Raw genomic sequence first — 27,191 nt, 5'->3', positions numbered from 1 at the left:
AACATTTGATGGACAAGATGTGGGGAAACTCTCAGCAGCCACGGAATGAGGAGAAGTAAACCTTGACATCCAGGTTCTAGACTCTGTTAAGAGGTGGACGTAGACTTGGCCAGAAGTTCTAAGCCAAATCACAGGCAGCATGAGATGTATTTAACACCAGGCTCCTTATACACCTGGGATGAATCCAGAAAGGAAGGAGGAGTACAGCTGGGACATGTCCACACTCATGGAGTGCATGCGGTGTCCATCCCAGGGCTTTGAGTGACAGGCACATTGGAATGCCTGGGGCACTTGGCTTCTTTCAATAGATGGGTCCCTTCTTCTCTCACTCCATGGTCCTCATGGGTTGGCAACTCAGTGCTCATGGGGGAAGGAAATCCCATGTGTTTAATTCTCTGATGACCACAATTTCACATGTGTGTTCTTAGGAGCCTTGAGACTCAGGTATGTCTCAACCTCTGTCTGCAGGCCTCTGGCTGTGTTTCCAGGCTCACAGGATTCTCCCATGAACACCCAGCACCCCAACCCAAATGCACTTTGGCCTCCTCTCCTCCTCTATCTGGGCACTAAACTGGCTCAGCACTAGTGTTCTGAATCACATCCTCTTCTCTCCAGATGTGGCCTGATGTTCCCTGAACCTGCCCTCAATGACAATCCCCACCACCTCTACCCAGCCCAGGCATCTGCATAGTAATCACACAGAGTTATGTTCAAGAGGCAGGAACACTGACTGACACTCCAAAGCTCCCTGTGGCTCTGAGTCATTTGAGAATCTCACAGGCCCAGGCCCTTTGCCATCTAATGGCTGTTATGCTGTTTTCCCAAAGGGACCTTCTCTCAGATTCTGGGAAATGTCTCCATTGTTCTTTGCTCTGCCCAAAATATTCTTTCTGGTCGTCTGACCACCTTCTCATCTTCCTCTGACCTTAGCACAGAGCTCACCTCCTGATGCCAGGCCCCTTCGGGTGCTCTCTGGGAAGCACCTAGAGTCTTGTTATATGATCTATGTGCCCACACCCACTGTGATGCCTCAGGAGCAGACTCTAGGCTTGATGAAGATGGTCTCCGTGGCATCAGAAAACTTGGAATACCATAGTGTTTAGTTGTGTGGTCATGGGAAGTGACTATGTTTCTTTGTGCCTCAGTTTCCTCCTCCATTAAAGGCATTATTGATAATAGCAAGTAGGCCAGAGGTCCATCACAGGAGTCACAGAATGTGAGTGACAACCTTTACTTTCCTGTTGTCATTAGAGACACACCCCTGCCAACAGGAGCTGAGTGAACACTGCCTGGCCATTTTCAATGCACGTATATGTTTATTGATCATCTGGTCATAGCCCTTCATTTTGGGTGATGAAGGCAGAGGTGTCCATCTGTCATGTCAGGTGGTCAGCTGGGAATTTGCAAAATGGCTCCTCTGCCTTAAGTATAAGTGCTAGAGGGAAAGCAGATGGTCTGGCTAACATCCTCCATGCAGCTGCAGGAGTGAGGGCTCCAACACTGTGCCAGATGGGAGCACATGTGCAGTAGCTGTCAGGGCCTGGAGAAGGGAAAGAGTGACACAAGAACTGGCCACCAGGTTGTTCCGGATGCTGAGAACAGACACAGGGCAGCAGGTCCCCTTCTTGGTCCTGTGCCTGAGGTCCACATGGGTTGGCTGGTATGCTTGTACTGCTCCATCAAGACTGCAGAAGCTGAAGGCAGACATAACTACAGCCTATATTGGGACTGAGCCTGTATGTGAGGCCCAGGCTTTGGGGTAGAGAAAGATACAGAGAGTGAGCAGTGACAGGAAATAAAGACAGATTGCAGCTCTAGAACATAAGCTCTGCTGCCAAGAGGTCTGGGAGCCTGACACTGAGCACCCAGAGGCTCTTGTGCATGTGAGAATCACACAGTTAGTCATGGTCACTGTGCAGTCCAGTCGTGTCCTCACCAGTCACAGCATGCAGGCCAAAATGCACACAGAGACCCACAGAGAACTCACTCCCTGGGCCCTGGTAAGAAGCCTAACTACTTGAGAAGTAGCCTCTCTTGGGGTTTGTGCCTTTGGCCGTAAAGAGAGAAGTCTGAGAATTTGTATCAAAGATAGTCATCAGAAGTGGCCTGTAGACATTCAGTCACAGGGTCAAATTTTGTAGATATTATCATCATTTTAAATTCTGTGGCAGCAGCTGTTTCTGTGCCTGTCTCAACCAACCTAGTACTTTGTGGACCAGCTATTGGGAGAGAAACACATCACTCACTGGCAACCAGGGAGGGAAGTAGAGAAGCCTGAAGCATGAAGTGCCTGCTGGCCTCATGTGTAGGTGAATTTATTTGTTCCTATCATAAGCTCTAAGCCTGAATTTTTCAAATCTCTGTTCAGGGTCTGAGATGAGGCATGCCTTGGGACTGCTCAGTGTCTGAATCTGTGTTGCCCTCAACATACTGGAGGATGGGAGTAGGCAATGGCAGGCAGTTCCACACAGAAATACTCCCAGCATCCCTGCAAGGCACAGCCAGTGTGCTGGCAGCTGGTGCAGGTTTCAGCATCCCTCCTGCTCCAGTCTCCATGGGATATGCGACAGCAATGCGCAGGGTATGGCTTCACATTCCTAGACTGCCATGCTATGATGATACAGAACTGAGCCCAGGGCTGGAGGTGGGGTGGGGGTGGGTAGTGTACAGAGCTATAGGCACTGCAGCCTAAGTATCAGGGAATTGTAGTAAGACATTCTTAAGGTGTCTTCTCTCCTACTCTTAGGCTGTTCATTAGAACTGTAATAGATTCCTGTTATTACTTTCAGTGTGGCTATTCTGGGTGCAGGTCAAGATGTGCTGGCCTAGCTCTGCAGTGAGGAAGCCAAGGCTTGAAATGCTTTGGCACTGCAGTGGGCTGTCAGTGGCACCTTAGGTCAGCCCAGGTTGTTGCCTGTGGTGGTCTAATACCAGGTAAAAGCACTTCCACACCATACATTCCTAGCATATGTTATATCCAGGTAGTAGAGGACGGACAGTCACAAGCTCTTCAGCAGGAGTATCTAGCATGTAAATCAGTTTTCTCAGGCATGAAGAAACCTCAGAAATTCAAGTGTTCTCACACACCCATGTGGCCTTCACCATCCACATTCAGTGCGGGGGACCAGCCTTAGCACTTCCAGATATTGTGAGGGTCCTTGAAGCAGGGATGAAGGGGAGCTGCGCAAAATCAATTCTCAAGTCAGGTGTTTGATGCAAACTGACAGGCAGTGTTCTTGGTAGCTGCTAGCATGCAAGCATACAAGCAAGCAGACCACAGAACACAAACCTCAATTCTTTTTTAGTTTTTTTTTTTGTTTTTTTTTAAGGAAGTAAAGTAAAAAAGTTTTTTGAGGAAGTGAAGTCAGTGATTTCACATGATGGTTACATAAAATTTTACAGAAATTATCTAAATTTCAGGAAGCAGCAGCAAGTCCCATGTCTATGCCCCACTAGCCCAGGAGCAAGCACATCATTTTATTTCTTATTAACGTCAATGTTTGAACTCTTCGGCCAGTTTTGTTTTTGACTGAAGGGCACCTTTAGTATGACAATTCCAAGGTCGGCTATCTGTGGCAGCTAATTTTTCCATAAAAGTCAAATCATTAACCCAAGCTGCTTTGCTCACCATTTCCCTCTCAGTTTATACCTTCCTCAGAATCCACCCAAGCCTTCTATTTAAAGTCCCAAGTCATAGGTGTTTTCTAAAAAATATTTATTATTTTTTACATACACATTTATATTATATAGAATAAATTACATAAAGCATGAAAAACCATAAAACAATCAGGAATTATATTAATGTTATATTCCTCGTGTTTTCGCAATTTGTATTTGGCAACCTTGAAGAAAACATTTTCCTGTCTTGGTGAGTCTAAAATTCTGAATTTAAATCAATATCTATCATATCTCATCTCTATCAACTTGAAACATCTATCTAGACCTAAAAACATCTTAATCCCTAAGCTTAATTGTGAAACTAGACTACTTGGTCTTCAACCCCATCAGAGACTTGACAAGGAATAAAATCAATTACCTGAGTAAACAGGAAGTGCAGGTTATCAGTTTCCAAAGTGAAAAAAATGACAGAGACAGTTTTCTGCCTGAACAGTCACCCAAGACTCTCTATAACATTGGAGCATTATCTTCAGCCTTTTGGCCCAATATATCTGACAGACATATTTGTGAGGTAGGAACTGTTGAGGACTTGCTTACCCTGCTGTGGCAGAGTTTGGCCGTTGACTCTGCCTGAATGCAAGCTTGCCTATTTTTAGGCAGAATTTTGTCAGTGGTTGAAATGAGGACATTTGACCCAATGGCTGGTTTGCCAAATTTGAAGCCATCTCCATAAGGAAGTTCTTCGATGTTCATCATCTACTTTGAGGTAGTCTGGGTGTTGGCAGGAGTTAACCTGTCTTATTGTCAAAGAATTCTTAAAACAATAAAAACATCTTTAAATGCCATATTCTGTAGGTCTCTCAAGTTTTTGAAGACCATGTCTAACTTCTTCTGCAGTTGAGCCTTTTCCTAACACTAACTTGTAGTCAGGATTTAGGGAAATATACCTGGACCAGTTAGGTAGCACAGGACCACCACCCCCCACCCCCACCTGCCCAACCTCCAGATGACATGTTTAAGAAATCACAAGGCCCTAGGCTGAATCTAAAGCATCTTACTGGCAGTGTGCAGTGGACTTGAACAATGTCCAAAAGGATCATCTCCTCCATACACATTTGCCACAACTGGGGCAACAGGAACCCTAAAATATTACAACTGAAGGTGTGCGATCTTTGTAAATGCAACTGCTGAATTTTAGACTCTGTCCACACTGGAGTTTCTATAGGAAAAAGAATAGAGAGGAAGAGGACAAAATGAGGAGGAAAAAAAAAAAAAAAAAAAAAAAAAAAAAGAAGGCATGTGAAAGTAGAAGGAAGAGAGGGAGCATTAGGATTGGAGGTAGAGGGAGGAGAATGAGATGAGGAAGAAAAGGGGTATGGAGGGAAGAGGACAGAAGGCTGAAAGAGTGTAGGAAAAGAATAGGAGGAGCAGGGCAGGGAGGTGTTGGAGCCCAGCCACATGGTCCCAGGGCAGCGGCATGCCTGCAGAGGAGTCAGGAGCCTCAGCTGACTTTACCATCTGTCTGACTGATGAAGCCATTTCTTCAGAAAAGCAGACTGCGCTATTATAGTTTGAGATGATTTTCACAGAAAGCAGGCTTGTCTGTTTGTGTTAGGAGAAGACCTGCCGCAGTGGCTGGGCTTTTGCCCTGTTCTCCTCCAGGGAGAAAGTAGATCCCTTTTTCTTGGCTGTGGGATTTACCAGAGAAGTAAGGTACCTGACCCACTCATCTCCTCTCTGATGTGAACATTGCAGGCATGCCACCTCTCCCATAGAGACTCTCTAACAGTCCTGTCTCCTGCTGGCTCCTACAGTAGCATTCATGCTAGGCAAGGTCTCAGTACTTCCTGCCTGTGGAGGGTGAGAGGGAGCAGGCTCCGTTCACTTACCAAGAGCATAGCCCTGGGTGCCTGCATCTGCCATAGACAGGAAGACCCAGACTGAATAGAAGATTTTTATGCACTGCAGGAATGTCTCCTTATTCCAACCTAGTACCTAAGCATCAATTCCTCACTCTTGCCAAGAATATGCCTCCAGGTCATAGCAAGGACCACACGGTCCTGAGATGCCTCCTTTTTCAGTCCCCAGACAGAATGTATCAGGGGCATTACCTACAGTGGAGATGTAAGCTGACAGTGTGTGTGTGTGTGTGTGTGTGTGTGTGTGTGTGTGTGTGTGTGTGTGTGTGTGTGTGTGTTAGGTGAGTCCTGATGGTCCAGGTTGCTGCCTTCCTGGTGTGTTGCTTTCCATAGTGCACAGTGCTGCCTATTTATCCCCAAGGGACTCCTCCCTCTTCTTAGGAAATGCCGGCCCAGATAATCTGTTCATGTGCACAGACTGGAAATGGACAGACGGGATGATTTGTGGTAATGAGGACTTAGAAGCTCCAGCTAGCAGAACTACTCCCTGTAAGGAAAACCCCTAACTGTGCTCTAAATAACAAGCCACTGGGTTTCCTATCGTGGGTTCAAATCAGTGTGGAACAGGGGCATATGACGGCAAAAAGACAGGTCACAATGCCTGACCCCCTGACACCAGGTAGAAATTCAGGTAACATTGGTCCTGGACTTGCTCAGTCACTCAATAAGAATACAACTCTTTGTCCATGCTCTCCATTTCTTCAGGGAGACTCACACATAAATAATCACAGACATCAATGTTGACAGGCCTTGGTCTGCATCTACATAACTTTAGGTTATGGGATGTTCTAGAAGCAGGGATGGGTACATCCCTCTCTCCACTTGCTCTCCACTCCTTGGCTTCACACCACTGAAGGGGAAGCTGTCTGTGTCTGGCAGTGCAGGGAATCTGAATGGAGTCTGTGTGTGCAGAGACTGACTGATGGAATGTCCGTGCTGTAGAGAGGCTGGAGCACAGCAGGTCCACACAGAGGCTAATTCCCTCATCAGGGACTAAGTTCTGTCTCTATGGAATATCCGTGTGTTGCCTCCCTCTGTCAGGAGTAACATTGTGACAATAGGATCTATGAAGTCAACAGGCAACTAGCTTCAATCCAAACCCTAAGGTCGCCAGCAGATGGCATCTTGAGCCTATAGAGAAGCTTCTCCCTCCTGAATGTACCTGCCTCTGTGAGATGCCCACTCATGCATTTTAAACTTGCCTTGATTTGTGACTTTGCTGATTTTGTAAAGCTCTAAAGTTTTCCTGAAACTGCTTCCTCTTTGGACATTAAGTTTCCTAACCTAAATCGGTGTTCTCTGACCATTATCATTCAAAATGGCTTCACAATAAAGTATCTTTTATTCCCTTTTGGATGAAAACTGTGGGTTTTGTGTGAGCAGGCAAGTGTTAGATCCAAAGCCATTGTCCTCAAATGAGAGTGCTGGTTCTAACAAGTGGCATTGTGAATGGCTAAACAAAGCCTCAAGATGCATCTCTGTGTATCAGAGAAGAAGATCATCTATGGTCCATTTCTGTTTGACAGGAGGCACATAAATACCATCTACTTCAGGCAAGGGACCCAGATCCCTGTCAATGCAAACAGCCTGAATCAGCTCAAGGCTCCCTACCCTGATGTCATAGAAGGTCTGTTTTTTTTTTTCTGCCATTTTGATTCTTCTTCTTTGTTTCAATCTTAAGACATGGGGCGGGGGAAGAGGGAGAGAGAGGAGGGGAAGAGGAAGAGTAAAAGGAGGAGGATGATGAAGAGGAGGACGACGAGGAGGACTGGACTGGAAGAAAGGAGGAGAGGGAGGGAGGGAGGGAGAAAGAGACACAGACAGACAGACAGTCAGACAGACTGAGAGACAGAGAGACAGAGACAGAGAGACAGGAGAAACAGAGAGAGACAGAGAGAGATATTGCCCTGGCACCTGATCCCCAACAAATCTTTCTTTCTACACAATGCAATGTGTAGTTTGATGAAATCACTTTTTTCTTGCTTACAGTTTATGCTGAAATCAGGAAGAGAACACCGGGCCCCTTTCAAAGGGCCTTATGCACCCTAATTGAATAGAAGTGTTGGTTTTCCATACTCCTTGGTCTATATCTCTTGATTCTGCTGACTCCTGCCTCTCATATTCAACTCCAAGTTTTAGAGTTGCCCTTTACAGATGTTTCTCTCTTCCACTGTATTGGCTAGACTTAGGACAGCTTGACACCAACTATAGTTATGTTAGGGGAAAGAACCTATATGGAGAAAATGCCTTCCCAAAGTTGACCCAGTGAGCCAGCCTATAGGGCATTCTCAGTAATTAACTGGAGGGCCTAACCCACTGTGAGTGGTGACATCCCTGGTCTGCTGGTCCTGGATTCCATAGAAAAGCAGAAAGAGCATGCCATGGAGAGCAGGCCAGTAATGCACACCTCCATGGCCTCTGCAGAAGCTCTTGTCTTCAGGATCCTTCCCTGTTTCAGAAGTTGCCCCCTCTCTTCTGCCTTCTCATGGGGTCACTGAAGCCTGGTGTCTCTCTGTCTTTCTAGCCTCCAGGAGCCCATTGAACAGTGATGCTGGTGTATCAGACAGCCACACCCCGATTCCCCCAGCACCCCATCTATGTAAAATACAGCTTTCCAGTGTGATACTGAGCATCTTTCTGAGAAGTCACTCTCTTTTAGGGGACACTCTGGGATTGAGACTCTTTCCCAAATCATTTAGGGAACCCCCCTTCTCCTTTCTTATGCTGTTGTGTTCCTTCTTCTAGCAGGATTCCTCCAGCCATTTTCTAAGTCTCTCACACTCTTCCTTTTCTGAAATTCTCATGCCACCTTTTCCAGGTTGTCCTTCATCCTGCTTGCTCTGTCTCCCTCTTGTTCAAGCTTGGTCCCTTCCCATGCCAAACTGGACTCTTCCACTCCACTTGCTCGTCTCCTTAAGCTTTTTAACCACCTCAGTCATTCTACCTCACCATCTTTGTATTTTAACCCCAATGTATCTTGGCTGCAACATCAGCTTTGTAAACATTTGCAATACCTAGGAAAGAACGTATTTGCTTACCAGAATCCTGCTCTGTGTTATTTTGAGGTCTTCATCACTGAGTCATCTTTCCATCAATTGTGAGCTTTCTGAGAAAAAAAAAAACAGTGAGTTATCACTGACATCTTATAGGTAGAATGTGGGGAGCAAACATAGAGGGTGTTACAGGCTTGACTTGGTGCTGGTTTTGTTCAGTTCTGATTAGGAAATAGAGGCTTATTATGTAGAGAGAAGTTATGCTTTGATTGTGTAATGATCCCTATAGGCCCAGGGCTTGAAATTCTTTGGGAACCAGTGACCCACTTTTCACTAAAGCTTTGAGATAGAGCGTTTTAAGTGGCTGAGTTCTAATAAAGATGTCAGTTTCCTGATCCTTCAGATGGAACAAGCTCATCACCCACTGCCATCACCAATCAAAAATTTCCTGAAACCCTGCAGTCCTGCCAAGAAACCAAAATATGAAATAAGCCCTTCTATCTTCAAGCTGTTTCTGTCATGCACTGTGACCCAGAAATAAGGAAAACAACTCATACACCACGGCTGGCCTCAAACTTGTAATCTTCCTGTGCTGGCATCACACGTGTGCTCAGCCTCTACTTTGACAGTTTTTTCCAGGCCTCTCCCACCCCTCCCGAAGTGACCTCTCTCCTCCCCTCCTCCTAGTGTTATCCTGCTTTCCCTTCCTCTTTCTATATCTTTTTTCTCTTTCCATGTCTCTCACTACCCCTCTTTGTCACACACTCAGAAGTTAAGTCTGAACAACCCCTTGAATAGATTCAGAGAGATTTCCCATTAAAAGCCATGAGAGGACTGGGGGTTTAGCTTAGTGGTAGTGTGCATGACCAAACAACAAAAGGTCCTGTGTTCAGTCCGCAGCACTACAGGAAAAAAGAAATAAAAATCATGAGCGTGAACTTGGACACAGAACCTCTAGCACTAGTCAGGTCTTTAGCTTACAGTGTGTCTTACGAGAGACCCTGTGCCACAACCAGCCAGGTTGGTTCCACATGGATGTAACACTCTGGGGGTTAATCCATGTTGGATGTTATTCAGGCTGTGCTTTGGGGTCAACTTATTCTTTCATCATCAGAAGAGTGAGAAGACCAGTCCTCTTTTTTGTCCTTAGGACCAAGGGAGAGAATAAGGTCAGACATGTCAGAGAAAACACAGAGTCTCACAGTGAAGTGAAGGAGGGAGTCCATCATGCTCTGACTCCGTCTTGTGCTGGTTCACACAGTCTCAGCCCTCTTTGTGATCCCCCATAACAACCACTTGGGCCTGGGCATATATTTGACATGTCCATGGTCCAGATGATCAACCAGGATAAGTAAAGGGAACAAAATAAATAAGGAATCCTAAGTCAACATTATTTGTCACATTGTTACTGAAATAAGTACTAAGCTCAGACATGAATGAAAATTTAAAGTTAATCTGACCTACATCTGACTTGTAAATTATGATCTTGCCATGCCCCTGAGCTTGGGCATCTCTAGGCTTTTCAGAGGTCAGGCCCACTCTTGGTCTGGCTATTAAAATAGGAGTTAAAACTTATTTTGGCTTAATAGCATTGATGTCAATATCTGTCTCAGTGGATTTTTCCAGCACCACAGCAGTGTCTTATAGTGGGTTCCTTCCTATGCAGGAGTTCCCCCTTTGGACCCTTCTGTCTTCTGGACATCTTAGTTGCTCCATCTTTCATGCCTAAGACCCTGTGCATCCTCACTAGCCCTGTTGAGGTGAGCCTCATTGTTGACTACCTTCTGTGCAAGGTGTCAACGCCAAACCCCTCCAGTTAATGCTGAACCCGGCAGAAGTCTGAACCAGAGCATCATCCATTCTGTCCATCAACACAGCCCTTGTACCTCGGACCATTAAGCAGCCTGGCAGTGATGACATAGTAACATTAACAATTGAAAGAAGGATCAGTCTCCCTGCTTGTGCGAAAGGTGGCTTTTGCCCAACTGTTAGATTTCTGCATAATTCTAGAGGCAGATACGTCAAAGTTTGGACGACATGGCCCCACAGGTCCGTGGTGAGTGGCACCATTAGAAGGCGTGGCCTTGATGATGGAAGTGTGCCACTATCAGGGCATCCTTTGATGTTCATAAGCTCAAGTGGTGTGATGTGGCTTTCACTTCTGCTGCCTGTTGAGCCAGATGCAGAGCCCTCAGCTCCCTTTCCAGAACCATGTCCAGCTGCATGCTGCCATGTTTCCTGCCATGATGATAATGGACATAACCTTTGAACTCTCCGCCAGTCCTCAGGGATACATCTTCCTTTCTAAGAGTTGCCATGATCATGGAACCCTGACAAAGACAAAAAGTCTGAGATGACAGACATTTGTTCCCTTCCTGGGGATTGTCTCTTCAGTTTCACCGTTCTGGGACCTAAAACCTCACATATGTAAGTCAAGCCAAGGTTCCACCATACAGTCTCTCCTCAAGCCACCTTCTCCTCCTCTTCTAAAATATATTTTATGTAGTTCTGTGTGTTTATGGTGGGGTATGTGTGTATCTATGTGCCTATCCATGTGGATGTCAGAGGTCAACTTCAGCTGGCATTCTTCATCCTCCTCCATTTTTAAGATAGTGTCTCTTCCTAGGTCGAGATAGTAGCTAGCCTGGGAGTCCTGGGGTCCACCTGCTTTCACTTCCCCCAGAGTTGGGACCACAGTTCGTGCTACCACATTTGGCCTTTTCTCTTCCATTTCAGGGACTAAATCTCAGGACTTCATTCTTGAGTGGCTAACCCTTTACCCATCTAGCATGCCCCCTGCCTTCATTCTCTTGATTATGTCTTTCCATGTACAAAGCTTGACTTGATCAAGCCCAAAGTATTGGAGACAGCAGATGCTCCGCTGAGCTCACTAAAACTGTAATTCAAACAAAACCTTTGCTTCCCTCAGCTGGTTATCACAAAAGTGGTGTCACAGTCACTAAAGACTAAACGACACACCCCCTTGTTTATTGCCTACACTGTGTTCATCATCTCTGAAGGTTCTGGAGTGAGGCTGTGCTGTTTTTAGGGGCAGAATGCCTAGTGAGGGTTTGCAGAGAGTTCATGTGGCTTCCTCTTGGGGACACATGATTCTGTGTACAGTTACTCTTAGATACTGTGTCCTGGCTTAGGTGGGGGCAGAGGTAAGTGAGGAAACTGCTATAAACACACTCCAGATTTTGTACATGTTGTGTGGTGTAGGCTGTACTTAAAGAGTCTGCTGTGAGCATCCTACTGCTGTCTCCATAGAAAGTTACAACGTGCATAACTTCCGGGAGTGATGATTGTTCTCTGAGAGAGTGTGTTCCAGGTTTGGGGAGCACATGGACACCATGGAGGACCTGGTAAACTGCAGACTGGCAAGCAGTGTCCTCTGCAGGGAGGTCCATCTTGATTCCTGGTGGCAGCTGCTTCAGTAACCTCCTGAGCTGTGCTGACCACACCTGACCTAGACGGACAGGTGCTCTTCATATGCCTGAACCCTGGAGAAGGTTTCTGACATGGCTGAAGAGGTGGGGGGAAGTACAAGGCTTGAAGAGGCCACCAGGGATTTGATAGTTATCCTAATTACCACCACTATTATTTCTGTCTATCCCATAGTGCTCCATGGTAGATATTCTCTGGTAATTGTATAGACATGAGAATTTGACAGTTACCTCTGTCAGAGGATTTGACAAAAATCACCAGGTGACAATGTGTCAGACTTGCTTAGACCTGGTGGGCTGTGTGGCATAATCACAGCATGAAGGACAAGATGCATGGTGATCTTCAGAAATGGACCCATTGTTCTTTGCCCTGCCCACAACTTTGTCTCTGGTCATCTGACCACCTCTTCCTCCTCCTCACATCAGCATGGTAGCCGCCCTAGCCACAGTCCCATTTCCTTCCTCAGGGTGAAGCATCAGCACCTTGTGTCATTATCCACCTCCCCACTACCACTGTGATCCCTCAGGAGTAGACTCCTGGCTTGAAGAAGATGGTCCCTCTGGCATCAGAAAACCTGGAATACCATAATGGCTACCTGTATGGTAGTGACAAAGTGGCTAAGCCTCTCTGTGCCTCAGTTTCCTCAGCCATGAAAGGAGCTGCTAATGGCATGTAGGTGAGGGGGTTGGAACCTGTGTCACAGAGTAGGAGTGACAACCCTCTGTAGAGGCCACCCTGCTGTGAAGTGGAGGTGAGTAAACACTGCAGGGCCACTTTCTTTGCAGGCATATGTTTATTGATCATTAGCTCCTACCCCTTCATTTCGGGTGATGAAACCAGAGGTGTCCGTTGGTTCATGTGAGGTTGGTCATCTGGGTTCCTCTGCCTTAAGTAGGAGTGATATGGGGGAATGGAGCTCATCTGAATAAAAGGCTCCATGGAGCTGCAGGGTTGAGGGCTCCATGACTGTACCATATGTGGTGAGGGTCAGGAGAGCCTGCCAGGCCAGTGGGTAGCAGGGTCTGGAGAAAGGAAAGCATAGCATATGACCTTGGAAACAGGTGGAATGTGATTCAGTGCAGCAACTTATCCTGTCCGTCCTGGGCCTTAGTGATTCACATGACTGGCCTTTAAGCTTGCATGGTCCCAAAAGACTATGGAAGCTATGGCAGATGTGACCAGAGCTTGTATTGGGCGTGGAGCTACTTTCAGGGCCTAGGTCTGGGGAACAGGCAAAGAAAGAGGAGTCATCAGGGAAGAAGAAGAAAGACAGATTCCAGGTTGAGAAACATGAGCAGGTTCTCCCAGGAGGCCTGAGAGTCTGACACTGACATCCAGAGGCTCCTGTGCCTGTGGGAGCCACAGAAATAGGGCCTGTCACTTTCTAAGGCAGCTAGAAAACAGCCAATCAGAGCATGAATGACAGGGAGCACACAGGGAAGCACATGCAGGCTCCCTCCTGGGATCCTGGGCAGAGGAGTCACACCTTGGGGTTGGTGACTTTCGCCATAAAGAGGATAACCTGACTGTTAGTGTGACAGACAATCATGAGGAACGGTCTGTTGAAACGCACAATCATACTTCTTATTTTTCCACAACATGGGACTAGTTTGATTCCCGTAGCAGCAGCTGCTTCTGTGCCTTTCTCAGCCACATCCATCACGGCCTTGTGGACCACCTGTGGAGTCAGAAACACATCACTCACTGGAGAATAGAGGGCAGCAGAGAAGCCTGGAACATGCAGTGCCTGCTGGCCTCATGTGCAGGTGAATTTCTTTGTTGCTACCATGAATTCTAACACTGGGTTTTCTAAGTCTCCACTCAGGGTGTGAGATGAGGCATGCCCTGGGTTTGCTCAGTGTGTGAATCTGTGTTGCCTTCATACCCACTACACATTGGCTTAGCAGTGCAATTTGGTGGCACCCACAGTAGAGCACAAGTTGGTATCTGTGGTGCCATGAGTCAATTATAGGCCCTTACCTCTTATTGTCTCCTGATGAGATTTTGTCCATTGTTTAGGGGGAATGTCAGAAATGCAGGTGTGCTCACAGAGGGACAATCATCACATGCCACCTGCCTTCAGCATCTGCATTCAGGCCCAACGTTATCTATCCAATGTTTCTTTGCTTACCTGAGAGACGTGCAGATTCTTGTCTCCTGTTATCCGAGACAGATCAGCCTGTGAGGAGAAGACTTCCCTGATTCCCAGCTCAGGGAGGATTTCCTCCAAGGTGTAGTCAGTGGAGATGGAGAACCTGGGCAGGTAGAGCTCACCGATTATCCTGAGAATGAAAAGGAGAAATGAAAGTCAGTGGACTCCATGGTCCCATCAACCCACCATGTAGATGAATCTCTTCTCCACAGAGAGCCCTCTCACTGGAGAGAGGCCATCTTCCCATCTGGACATAAACCACTTGCTCTTGCCCTTCCTAATGTGTTAATTATCCATCAGGACATGAGAGTGTTTACAGCAGACAGGAAGTGATTGGTGCTAGCTGTTCCTTTACTGAGAACTCTCCCCTCCTAGATCCACAAAATGCAGTCCTTCCCCTGTCATGCTGACCTTCAGACATCACCTAATGTCCCTTCAATTTAAAATTGCACCAACTTGGCATATAGTAGGTCTTCAAATCATCAATCCACAAATTGTAAATGTATGAATGATTAGAGGATAAGACATCTGCATAGGGCAGAGCTGATTCTTAGATTTCATCTCATTCACACTTCCATGTGCCTTCTAAAATCCATTCATGAATCCATGTAGTTTAAGGCCTGTTTGAGACAGAGGAAACATCTACTCCTCCTGTAGCCGATTTGAACTTGTAAAGAAGAAAACTGACAGTAAAATCGGGCCCCATAATGTGGAGTCAGCAGAGGGCCATTCCACTTGTGTCACCTGTTCTTCCTGACTCTCCACCGTCACACTGGGCACTAGTGAGACTCTGAGCTACTGGGACAGTGGGCCAGAGGATGACAGGAGTACAGGAAGCCGGGCCAGCTCTGAATCCTGTACATACATACCTGGGCCTCATAGAGTCCTTCCATTTCCTCAGGGTCTCTGGCTGCAAGCTGGCTTCCACCTGCTGCATCTTGCCCTGGTCAGGAAGGATGAACAGGGCGCTGGCATTGCCTGTGTACTTCAGCTCCACCACAGAGCAGGACAGCTCCTCATCCCGGAAGTAGGGTGTGGTCAGGTCCTCAATTTTCATCATGGGCACCATCACAGACCTCTTCTCATCCAAGTGGAACTGGGACTCAAATGTGTCACGAGGGTCAAAGGGCATCTTCCATTTGCCTAAATGTGGAGCAGGCCGTCAGATCGTAACAACACTGGAAATATCTCAGTTCCACCCCATTGCTGCCCAACCCCAGGGATATGTCTGCAATCAATATAATCAACAACACTGAGTCCCTTAGTGGTTACACAATTTGGATTGGGAAAAATATGTTGTATGAAGAATTATGAATGCTAAGTGATCCTGAGGAAGGGTCAGGGATTTGAGACTGCGGTGTATAAGAGAGAGATGAGGGTGCAAATGATGGGAAGAATTGGGGATCCATTCTTCTTTAGGAAGAACCATGTCTAAAGGACAAAGGCTTGTGGCACAGGTTTTCAGGTAAACAAGAAGAGACTGAGTCCTCGCACACAGTGATCAGGGGATGCTGGACCTCAGTGTGAACCACTTTAATGGAAGGCAGAGCCCAGGGCCAAGAGTGAGCTTAGAGTGAAGCTGAGGGTCCTGCAACTTCTCACCCTTGGATCACCAGGCTTCTGTAGATAGTGGGCTAAGTAAGACATGGCTTAGGAGTCCTCATGAGACATGTGGGGTACACAGCCACCTCTATGAAGCACAGATACCCTGCTCAGACTTGCCTCAGATTCCAAGTTCGTGAGACGATCTGCATGTAACTGTGGGACTTGGTATTGTGACAAACTTGGGCTCAGGCTGCAGCAGTCTAAATTTACCTTCCCACCTCACAGACAGGCAGCGTCTTAGTTTGGGTTTTGGGTGTAGCAGAGACACCCATGCCCTGCAGTCTAGGTCTTCAGGCCGTCACTCTGTGTCTCCTGTCTTCAGAGCACAGCAGCTCTGGGATCTTCTCTGCTTCTGTCCATGGCCAGTTGGTTTCCTGTCTATAGTCTCACGGTCTGTCCTCCCCCTTCTCTGGACTTTGCTATATCCAGATCCAAAATCACCCCTGCCCTAGTCACAGCAGGACATTTGTCAGTTTACACTTTGTGGGGCCTTTCCTTCCCTGGTATATCAGAGAGGGGGCTGAGGGTGTGGGCACTGGATGTCACCCCACTTACCCATACCTATACGAATTCCAGCTCAGTCTTTCATCAGTTGGGGCTCTTACCCTGTTATCCAACTTTATGTTCAAGGAGTGAGTTGTTTTAAATCACAGATAAAATTAGCCCTCTTAGACATACAGTCTGTGGTTATATAGTCTCTACCAAAATTTGCACCTCTTTCTAAAAAAAAAGTCATAGAGCAGAATTAAGAGCTGTGAGAAATAAGAAGTTAAGCACCCATGTCTCCAAGCCTGTGACACCTCCTTTCCAGCAGTCAGCCTGTCAATGCAGGTTCCCAGCCAGCGTACTCACCCTCCACTCCCAAACTAGTGACCAATCTCACCTTTAAAGTAGATGTAATTCACCAGCACCATGGATGTCCTCCTATCTAGTTGTGAGATGAGTTCCTTGATCTTCCCCTGGGTCTGTTTTCTCACATAGTCATTGATGAGATTTTTGGCCTCTTGAGGCTGCTGGAAGTCGGCCATGAGGGCTTCAGCCTGGTACAGAGCCCTTGCCTTCTCCTTGAACTCTGCCAGGATCTGCAGGTGCTTTTCAATAACCATGGCGCTGCCTGTGCTGATCTGCACCTGGTCCCCTGGCTGGCTGAGCATGTGCAGGAGGTGCCCAAAGCCCCGGTGGAAGTCTGTCTCAGGGTTCTCTGTGAGACTGAACTTGAGACCTTCCAGGATCTCTTTAAGGGTGTTGCTGTTTGCTCCCAAGGACAGGACAGCCAATGCAGCTGAGATACTGAAAGGGGAAAAAACAACATTTTCCTCTGGCGTCTTCAAAACCAGCTCTTTGTAGAGGCTGAAGGCAAAGTCAGTGTTGCTGGAGTCCAGTGGCAGACTATTCACTTGTGTCCCATTTCCTTTGTCTTCCTGGACTAAAGTGTTCCTCCCTGATATTCCAGCTGTGTGGCTGAGGTTACTAGGTGAGATTCCAGCCATTTCTCTGTCCTCCTGTTTGAAAAGAAGAGATCCTTTGAGTATGTGAGGCCCAAGATTTGTCATGAGCATCTCCTAGTTCTCCCACCTGGCCTGTGTTGAGGTTGTGCTCTACAGCCCCTTGCGGTCTGTGTGACCATCCATGGGAGGAGCTCTAGACATTCTGAGGTGAGCACTATAGGAAGTGCTGTTGCTGTAATCAATTCTCCTGTTAGAGGGTTCTTTTATCCCTGCCAAGGTACCTCAAGTTTGAGAGAACTCCTGACAGGAAGAAAAACGGATAGTGTCTGATACCTGGACACAGGATGGCTATGTGGTAGAGAGCAAATGGGTACACCAAACTGGGCAGCCTGTTGAGTGGCACAGATTACACTATTAGTAAAAGTGTCTGGCTTATCACAGGCATAGAAGTTGACTTAGAAACTGTCTAGAGAGCCATGTCCTCTATAAACACCTGGAGCTGGAGCCAAAGATACCCTAACCTACTACAACTGAAGGCTTTTGATCTTTGTAAACACAGCAGCTCAACACTTCCTCTGTCCACACTGTAGGGAGATCAGAGGAAAAACTATGTGCTAGAGGAATGGGAAGATGAGGAAGAAGAATAACTGGACAGAAGACAACATGGGAAGAGTAGAAGATGAAGGTATGTAAAAGTAGAAGGATTGCGGGGCCAGTAGGATGGAGTGTATAAGGAGGAGGATAAGGTGAGGAAGCAGAAGGGAAGATGGAGGGGAGAAGAGAGAAGACTAGAAGAGTGTAGGAGGAGTAAGGAGAGAGCAGGGGAGGGAGGTGTCCCTGGGCCACTACCTGCCACATGCCTACAGAGGAGCCAGGAGCCTCAGCTGCCTTCTCCCTCTGTCAGACCGGTGCAGCCACCATTTCTTTAGAAAAGCATTCAGCTATGTTGTAATTCAAAATTATTTGCATAGAAAACAGGCAGCTAGCCTGTTTGTGTGGAAGAAGATGTGGCTTATTGGCTGCGCTGTTGTCTTGTTCTGTTCCCTAGGAGAGGATGGAGCCCTTCTTCATGCCTATGGGATTTATGAGGGAAGTGGGGTCCCAGGCCCCAAACATGTCCTGTCAGCTGTGAGCATGATAGGCATGCCACCTCCGGAAGACGAACTCTGTTCCAGTCCTGTGTCCCACTGGCTCCTACAGCAGCCCCCAGGCTAGGCAAGGGCTCAATACTTCCTGTCAGTGGAGAATGAGAAGGAGCAGCCTCCATTCACTCTGGAGGATCCACTGTTCCTGCATGTGCTATAGGCATGGAGACCCAGACTGCAGAGAAGATTTTTATGCACTACAGGAATGTCCCCTCATCCCAGCCCCAGTACAGCAGGAACCAGTCCTCACCCTTCCCCAAAGGAAGACTTCACACTTATGCCAGGACCATGCAGAGAGAAGGTATCAGGGCATTACCTGCAGAGGAGATGTAAGCTCACAATGTGCCTTAGGTGAGTTCTGATCTTCTTGTTGCTGCCCTCCTGGTGTGTTGCTCTCCCCAGGGCACACTGCTGCCTAAGTATTTCCCAAGGGACTCCTCCCTCTTCTTAGGAAATGCAGGCCTAGACAAACTGTCCTTGAGTTCAGATTGGAAATGGACAGACAGGATGGTTTCTGTTAACACTGACTCATAGGCTCTAGCTGGCAGAACAACGCCCTTGTGCGAAAGACCGCTCACTGTGGTATAAATAAGAAGACACTGCTTTGCTGTTGTGGCTTCTCTTCGCTTATTCAGCATGCAACAGGGGAGAAATCACAGCAAAACTACAGAGCCCAATCCTTGAACCCCTGTGTCACCAGCGAGGAATTCAGGTAACATTTGTCCTGGAGTAGCTCAGTCACTCAATAAGAATACAACTCTTTGTCCATGCTCTCCAGTTCTTCAGGGAGACTCACACATAACTAATCACAGACATCAATGCTGACAGGTCTGCATCTACATAACTCTAGATTAAGGGATATTGTAGAAGCAGGGATGGGTACATTCTAGAGGCTTGCTCTCCACTCTTTGGCTTCACACCACTGAAGGGGAAGCTGTCTGTGTCTGGTAATGGATGGATCTGAATGGAATCTGTGTGTGCAGAGACTGACTGATGGAATGTCGGTGCTGTAGAGAGGCTGGAGCACAGCAGGTCCACCCAGAGGCTAATTACCTCATTGAGGACTAAGTTCTGCATCTATGGAACATCCATGTGTTGCCTCAGTCTGTCAGGACTAACATTGTGACAATAGGATCTATGCAGTCACTGGACAACTAGCTTTAATTCAAGCCCTAAGAACACCAACACATGGCATCTTGAGCCTACCAGAGGCTGTAGAGAGGATTGTAAACTTTGTCATAGGTGAAAGCAGTCTTGGAGGGCTTTGCCCTTAGACACACCATTGATCCTCCCTGAGATTAACCTTGAGATAGACTGGGTAGAGCCATCCTGGGTCTGGAAATCAGGAAGCAGAAAGGGGGGGGGCAGGGGAATTCGGGGAGAAACTACGACTGGATTATTGTGTTTCTAATCAACCCTTGATGAGAGGAGGAGACTGGCCCTTGCACATGAGAGGCAGACAGGCAGAGGGGACAGAGAGGAGCAGCACCTTCAGACCTATCTCGAGCCTCCATTCACTCTGGAGGATCCACTGTTCCTGCATGTGCTGTAGGCATGGAGACCCAGAGCAGAGAAGATTTTTATGCACTACAGGAATGTCCCTTTATCCCAGCCCCAGTACAGCAGGAACCAATCCTCAGTCTTCCCCAAACTAAGACTTCATCCCTAGCCAGGACCACACAGTTCTTGGAAGGCTCCTTTCTCAGTCCCCAGAGAGAAGGTATCAGGGCATTACCTGCAGAAGAGATGTAAGCTCACAGTGTGTGTTAGGTGAGGTCTGAACTTCAGGTTGCTGCTCTCTTGGTGTGTTGCTCTCCCCAGGGCACACTGCTGCCTAAGTATTTCCTGAGAGACTCCTCCCTCTTCCTAGGAAATGCACGCCCAGACAAGCTGTTCTTGAGTTCAGGTTGGAAAAGCACACTTTTCTGTTTCTGTTTCTGTTTCTGTTTCTGGCATGGTTTCTGTTTCCACTGACTCACAGGCTCCAGCTGGCAGAACCACGCCCTTGCTGGAAAACCCCTAACAATCAGAGCAAAAAGACAGGGTCTTTATTTTATTTTATTTTATTTTATTTTTTTTTATTCTTGTTACATCTCAATGTTTATCCCATCCCTTGTATCCTCCCATTCCTCCCCGCCCCACCCCCATTTTCCCATTATTCCCCTCCCTTATGACTGTTCCTGAGGGGGATTATGTCCCCCTATATATTCTCATAGGGTATCAAGTCTCTTCTTGGCTACTTGCTGTCCTTCCTCTGAGTGCCACCAGGTCTCCCCCTCCAGGGGACATGGTCAAATGTGAGGCACCAGAGTACGTGAGAAAGTCGTATCACACTCTCCACTCAACTGTGGAGAATATTCTGACCATTGGCTAGATCTGGGAAGGGGTTTAAAGTTTACCTCTTAAGTAAAAAAAAAAAAAAAACAACACATAAGAAATAGCAAAATGTAAACAGTGATTTAATGGTACAGATAACAAATGTCATGTCACTATTTTCCCCAAAGTGTTACGTTCTCGGACCATTTTGTAATAAACACTAAAGTAGCTTAATAAAAAAAAAAAAAAAAAAAAAAAAAGACAGGGTCTAATCCTTGAAATCCTTTGTCACCAGGTAGAAATGAAGGTAACGTTTGTCCTGGACTTGCTCTATCACTCAAGAATACAACTCTTGGTCCATGCTCTCCACTTTTTCAGGGAGATCCACACATTTATAATCACATACATCAATGTTGACATGTGTCAGTCTGCATCTACATAAGCGTAGGTTATGATATGTTCTAGAAGCAGGGATGGGCATGTTCTATACAGAGGCCTGCTCTCCATTCCTTGGCTTCACACCACTGAAGGGGAAGCTGCCTGTGTCTGGCAGTGGAAGGAATCTGAATGGAGTCTGTGTGTGCAGAGACTAGCTGATGGAATGTCCGTGCTGTAGAGAGGCTGGAGCACAGCAGGTCCACCCAGAGGCTAATTCCCTCATCAGGGACTAAGTTCTGTTTCTATGGAACATCCATGTGTTGCCTCCCTCTGTCAGGACTAACATTGTGACAATAGGATATGAAGTCAACAGGCAACTAGCTTCAACCTAAAACCTAAGATCGCCAGTAGAGGACATCTTGAGTCTACAGAGAAGCTTCTGTCATCTGGATGGCAACTGCCTCTCTGGGGTTTCCACCCATGCATTTTTTAATGCTTCCAATCTTTTATTTTATCAATATTTTAAGATTTTTAAATTTTTATTCATGTGTACGTGTGTACAAGGTGCCAAAGGTGTCCTGAAGAGGGTATTCAATACCCTAGGGATGGATTTACAGGTTGTTATAAGCTGCCCTGATTTAGAACTTGGACCCAAACCTGAGTCTTCTGCAAGAGCCTTAAGAAGCCATAACTTCAAACCCTCACAGCAACCCATATAATAATAATAATAATAATAATAATAATAATAATAATAATAATAATAATAATAATAATTATTATTATTATTATTATTATTATTATTATTCACTTTACATCCTGATTGTATCAGTTCATCCTAGGAAGCCAATAACTGACACAGAGAGATTGAAACGTACTTTAAAGCTGCAAGCACTATGCCGGGCAGAATCTAAACTGATACTAATCTACTCACAAATTAAAATAAACTGCTCTAAACCTCATAACATACATATATCCCAAGCACTTGCCAATCTGATCTTCAGAGACTTCTCTCCTCCTTCCAACTGTCAACTGTCCTCTCTCCTCCATTAACTGTCCTGCTCCTCCTCCTCTCCAGGAAGTCCTGCCTTCCACTTCCTGTCCTTCTGCCCAGCTGATTGGCTAAACAGCACTTTATTGACAGTTGTTACATCCACTGAAGACATTCCTCCACACTTGCCTCTCCCTCTAGGCCTCATGCCATACACACCAGATTCTCCTGATGCTGATCAGAACCTAGAGATCTCAGCTCCCTCTCCTTTCAGCTGTGATAAGCAGGTCACAGCCCCTTCATGGGCCTTGGTGGAGTCTTTAAACTTCCCCCTGAAACATCCCAAGTAAATCTACTGTGGAGTATGGAGGCTGTTCTAGTAAGAGCCTGACCTTCCTCCTCCTTGGCTCCACTCTTTGAGCCTTTAGACTCCTCTTGAAAGACCCATCTGATCCCTTGACTCTCACCTCAGACATGCAGCGGCCCTGTCATATTCAGGAGGGATCCTCTGTTCTCCATTGCATGACGTGGTTCTTGTAAACCTTCCGGTACCATCTGTCCTCTCCTTCCTGTTGCTCTAACTTACCAAGCTTATTCTATATCAGGACCTTGCCTCTTACTGTCAGTTGCTTAGAGTCCATGTTCTGCAGCCATTTGCACAACTCAGTTGCTCATTTCCTTGATTTCTCTGTTCATTTGGAGCTGCTTCACTTCAGCTCCTGCTCCCTCTGTTTGTTTTTCCTACATTCTTTTGGAATGCTATGTCTTATTGTTCAAGCTTTCCCAGCAGGAAGGTACACTCACAAGGAGGTACTCTGCTGCCTCAAACACTGTTTATTTCCAGTGCTTGGCATGGAGTAGATGCAGATATCCTAGCTGGCTCATACACCCAACTTTGGGACCTTGTCCTAGGGATCCAGGCCCCTGACTCAGATCACAGGCATTGTTCTGACCCATTTCCGTCTCCCACTGTGATAAACTAATTCTCCTTGCCCTAGATCATTCTGTGTTTGTGATAATTATTGCCAGAATTTGTCATTATACCACCATATACCATGATGTTGATTTTCCATGTGGCCTTGGGCAGCCCAGAACTTTCTGGACTCCATTCAGCATCTATGAAGGAGAAGCCAAGATAAGCCCAGCCTTCTAGAAAGCTGAGCTTGCTGGGAATTCTCTGGGAGGATTATCTGGGAGGATCATCAGGGTCTTCTTCACAAAGAACACCAACCTGTTCCCTTCTGCACATGGCCATCTGCCGTGGTGAATGTCTTGGCTTGCTAATAACACCCAGGCTTCATTTTCACCACATTTAACATCCATACATTCTTCATACACACATGCATTCATTCATTCACACATTCATGCATTCATTCAATGTTGTTGTAGCTGTTGTAGATGAAGATGGCATCCAGAAAATGGGGTGGAAAGGGAGTTGTTGGACCTTGGTGACTGTTTGTCTCTGCTGCCCCCTGATGGTTGGTGCTGCTCCCAGATAGTTGCCTGTCTCCGGACTCTTGTTCCCAGAAGGCTGCTTGCCTCTGGGACTGCAGATGGAGATGTGGCCCAGAAAATGGAGTGTGCCAGGGAGATGATATGAGGGGAACACTGAGGGAGGGGATATGGCACATGTGTCCAGTAGAAGACCAAGCCTCTGTTGGCAGGCTCTGTTCATCCCTGCTGGGTTCTGATCTTTGGGATTGCAAGTTGGGGTGGGGTTCCAGGAGATGGAGCACACCCAGGAGCGGGAGCATGGAGCTCCCTGCCAGGATGGAGCTTGGAGGGCCTAGGGCAGACCATGCCTCTGCAACTGGGCTCTAACAGGACAGGAGTTAAGGGAAGGCTTTCATCTGTTGTTCTCTTCATGGCTGCCTACCTCTGGGACTGCAAGTGGAGATGGGGTCTGGGAAATGGAGCATGTCCAGAAGATAGAGAAATAGGGCACACTCACTGTGTCATTCTTGAACATTTAATGCATGTCTATGTGTTTGCAAATGTAAATGTGCATCCATGTGCACAGCCCCTGTGCTATATTTTTGTTTTGACACAGTGCGTCACTTGGTTGCCCTGACTGACATTAAATTCACCATCATATATCTCCTCCTTGGCATCCAAATGAGGAGTGCATGGAATGACACTAAAATTCACTTCTATTTCTCCTCATTGTGACAAGCAAAGCCAGTGACCTGTCAAGGAAGACTGCCGCTGGGCAACACCTCAGCAGGCCTGAGAGGGACACAGACAGAGGACCACTGCTCATCACTCCCAAAGACTCTAGATAGTTGGAGCTTGGTGTCCGCTCTCCACCCCTCACCTGTTGTGCGCACACAGACATTTCACATCCAGCTGCTGGGTCTTTCCTCTGCTCCCAGCCCTTTCACATGCCTAAAATTCAAAGAACCTTCCCTCAGGTCTCATATTTCATTCCTGCCCAAGTCTATTATACTCAACTTACCTATTTACCTATATGATTTTTCAATTCATCCAGTTTCAGACTGTTTTAGTCACTTCTGAGCAGATTTCATACCCATTGATGAGCCAACACAATTTCCCCTCCCCAAAGCTCCTGACAACTATGTGAACACACAGGGTGTATGTGACTTTCACTGTTATAGACATCGTGTGTATCGTGTGTAAATGAAGTCACGCCACACATACCTTACCATGTCTGGTTTCTACCGCAGAGCACATTGGCAGGCTCTCTCTCACACACACACACACACACACACACACACACACACACACACACACACACACACACACACTGCAGCTGAAAATGGCACCTTGTTGCTTTCAATGAAAATCCCAAACGTTATATTTTACCAGTAGAGATCCAGAAGGCTGATGCTGGGGTGAAAATCTGCCAGCTCAGAGAGGCAGACAAAGCACCCAGCTGACCTTCCTACTCAGCTCACATTCTGATGGAAAAGGTCTCAAAGAAGTCACTATCTTAGATTGTTGCCCAGGAGGAAAAGACCAGAAAACCCAAAGCCAAATGCCAAGGAGCTTAGGAGCTCCAGAGCTATAAGACAAAGACCTAAAATCTAGAGTTCCTCTTACTTCTACAGGTTATCTTAAAAACCACTCAACTCAAAGTCCCTCCTACTCTTTAATCCCTGTCTGCTGGATTCTTGCTCTACCTCTTAACCTACGGTTAGCTTAACAGAAAATTCTTGGATTACAAGTGTGTGTTAGGAATCAAACATGCTAAATAAAAGGCAGTTTTTTTCTTTTTTCTTTTTATTAATTTATTCTTGTTACATCTCAATGTTTATCACATCCCTTGTATCCTCCCATTCCTCCCGCCCCCCATTTTCCCATTATTCACCTCCCCTATGACTGTTCCTGAGGGGGATTACCTCCCCCTATATATTCTCATAGGGTATCAAGTCTTTACAGTTCACGGTCTTGGGGATTACAATGGGGTCAAAGATCCTGCAACATTTCTCACTTTTTGTCTAAGTAAAAGATGTTTTCTCTAACATCCATAAACTATGTACTATTTGATTCAAAAATGAATTCATAATTTCTAGTCTATAATATTTATAAACCTTGGAGAAAGTATTCTATAATCCATCCTATTTTGGTGAGTCCAAAATTCTGTACCTAAATTATTTTGTATAACAACTTGCATTACCAGTCAAAATCCATCTTTATACCTAAAACATCTTAAATCCTAAACAAACAAGTTTAACTATAAAACCATAACTATATTGTCTTCAACCACATTAGAGACCTTAGAAGGATAAACATTCTCTGAATAAACAGCAAGTGCAGAGCAAGCACCTTCCAAAACTATAGAAATGACGGATAATGTTGTCTTCCTGGACAGTCACCTAAGATATCTCTATGATGTTGGAGCATCATCTTCAGTCTCCTGACTCAACATCTGACAGACTTTATGGTGAAGTGGTTAATATGAAGAACTTGCCTACCTTTTCCTTGCAAATCTTGGCAGTTTACTTTCCAGTATCCAATTTGTCCAGTATTCTCTCTGCAGTGGAAACAAGGACAATTCTTGACACAATGAGGCCATTTCCTAAAGGAGAATGTGTTGCTGGTCATCATCTTCTGCTAAGTCAAAAGGGGGTGCTGCAAGGGTCTAACATGTCCCATTGTCAAAAATTCTCAAATTAATAAAACACCCTTAAATGCCACATTCTGTAGAACTCTGAGGTTTTTTTTGAAGCCCATCTATCACTATTATATCTAAATTACTAGTTTCTAGCTATATACTTACTGATAAACTTAGAAAACTAGTACCTAATACAAACATAGGTTTGATTTTGCAGTTCTTAATTATCCTACACAGTGTGTTGTAATAGTTTCCAAAAGGACTAGAACATCGCATTGCATTTTTAAGAATTACACAGGTACAATACTTTAAAAAGAGGGAACACATAGTATGCTGTAATCAAAATATAACCTTAATTTTGTATCAATATACAAAGGATTTATACCAATGTAACAATTTATAACCATGATCTTGTATTGATACACAAAAAGCTATAAGAGTAGATTCAATAATCTACCTTCTTTGCTATTGTTTCAGTATTATTTTCATATGTCCCTTTTTATCTAAAGAAAAAGGAAAAATTTAACTATAATACAGTAAAATTATTTACAATAATGAAGCTATTTTTGCTGAGATATCCACAATGTCTAGCTTGTTTGTATTTGGCAGCTTTATGATTGATTAAGGTTTTGGTTGTTTGGTTTGTTTTCGAGGGGACATTTTTTTTTGTTCAAATATCTGTAAAATTCATGTTAGTCTCATATGAACTAAGCACATTTAATTTCCTGAGCAGGCTGTAGTCCTAAGCTGATCTTTGGGTGGTGTTTTGTCAACTTAGTGTCAACACTGGCTAAGCTGAACATTATAGTCAACTCAAGGGTGTCCACTGTTTGTGCAGAAACAGGCAGTAGAAGAAACACGGAACAGTTTTTTCCAATGTGTGTTGTTACATGATGCAGGTGGATTTTCTATTGGAAGGCACTTCATCTTCTTAAAAATGAGTTGGCTGATTTATACCTTTTCTAGTTACATTTTTCTCAATAACCCACCTTTTTTCTTCATATGTTTCATTTGTGTCCAGATTCCTTAGTTAGAAATTTTTATTCTCCTGGAAAGAAAAAAACAAAACCCTGCCTCAAATCTAACTCTTGGTGGTTCAATTTTAGT

At 45.7% G+C, this 27,191-nt stretch overlaps 1 protein-coding gene across 1 annotated transcript; it reads right to left on the bottom strand.

Moving 5' to 3' along the window:
* Positions 1-13,248: 13,248 nt before the first annotated feature.
* LOC127193580 (serine protease inhibitor A3F-like) lies at positions 13,249-17,265 on the bottom strand. Its single transcript, XM_051150844.1, has 4 exons — positions 16,618-17,265; positions 14,999-15,272; positions 14,109-14,259; positions 13,249-13,655 (listed from the first exon to the last, which is right to left on the bottom strand). Exons 1-4 carry the CDS (start codon positions 17,222-17,224, stop codon positions 13,458-13,460), a joined length of 1,230 nt encoding a protein of 409 aa, XP_051006801.1. The 5' UTR covers positions 17,225-17,265; the 3' UTR covers positions 13,249-13,457.
* Between the last annotated feature and the right edge of the window lie 9,926 nt (positions 17,266-27,191).

Source organism: Acomys russatus, chromosome 1, assembly GCF_903995435.1.
Source record: "Acomys russatus chromosome 1, mAcoRus1.1, whole genome shotgun sequence".
Lineage (NCBI taxonomy): Eukaryota > Metazoa > Chordata > Mammalia > Rodentia > Muridae > Acomys > Acomys russatus.
Note: the sequence above shows the minus strand (reverse complement) of the source record. Positions and strands in the feature narration are given on the sequence as shown.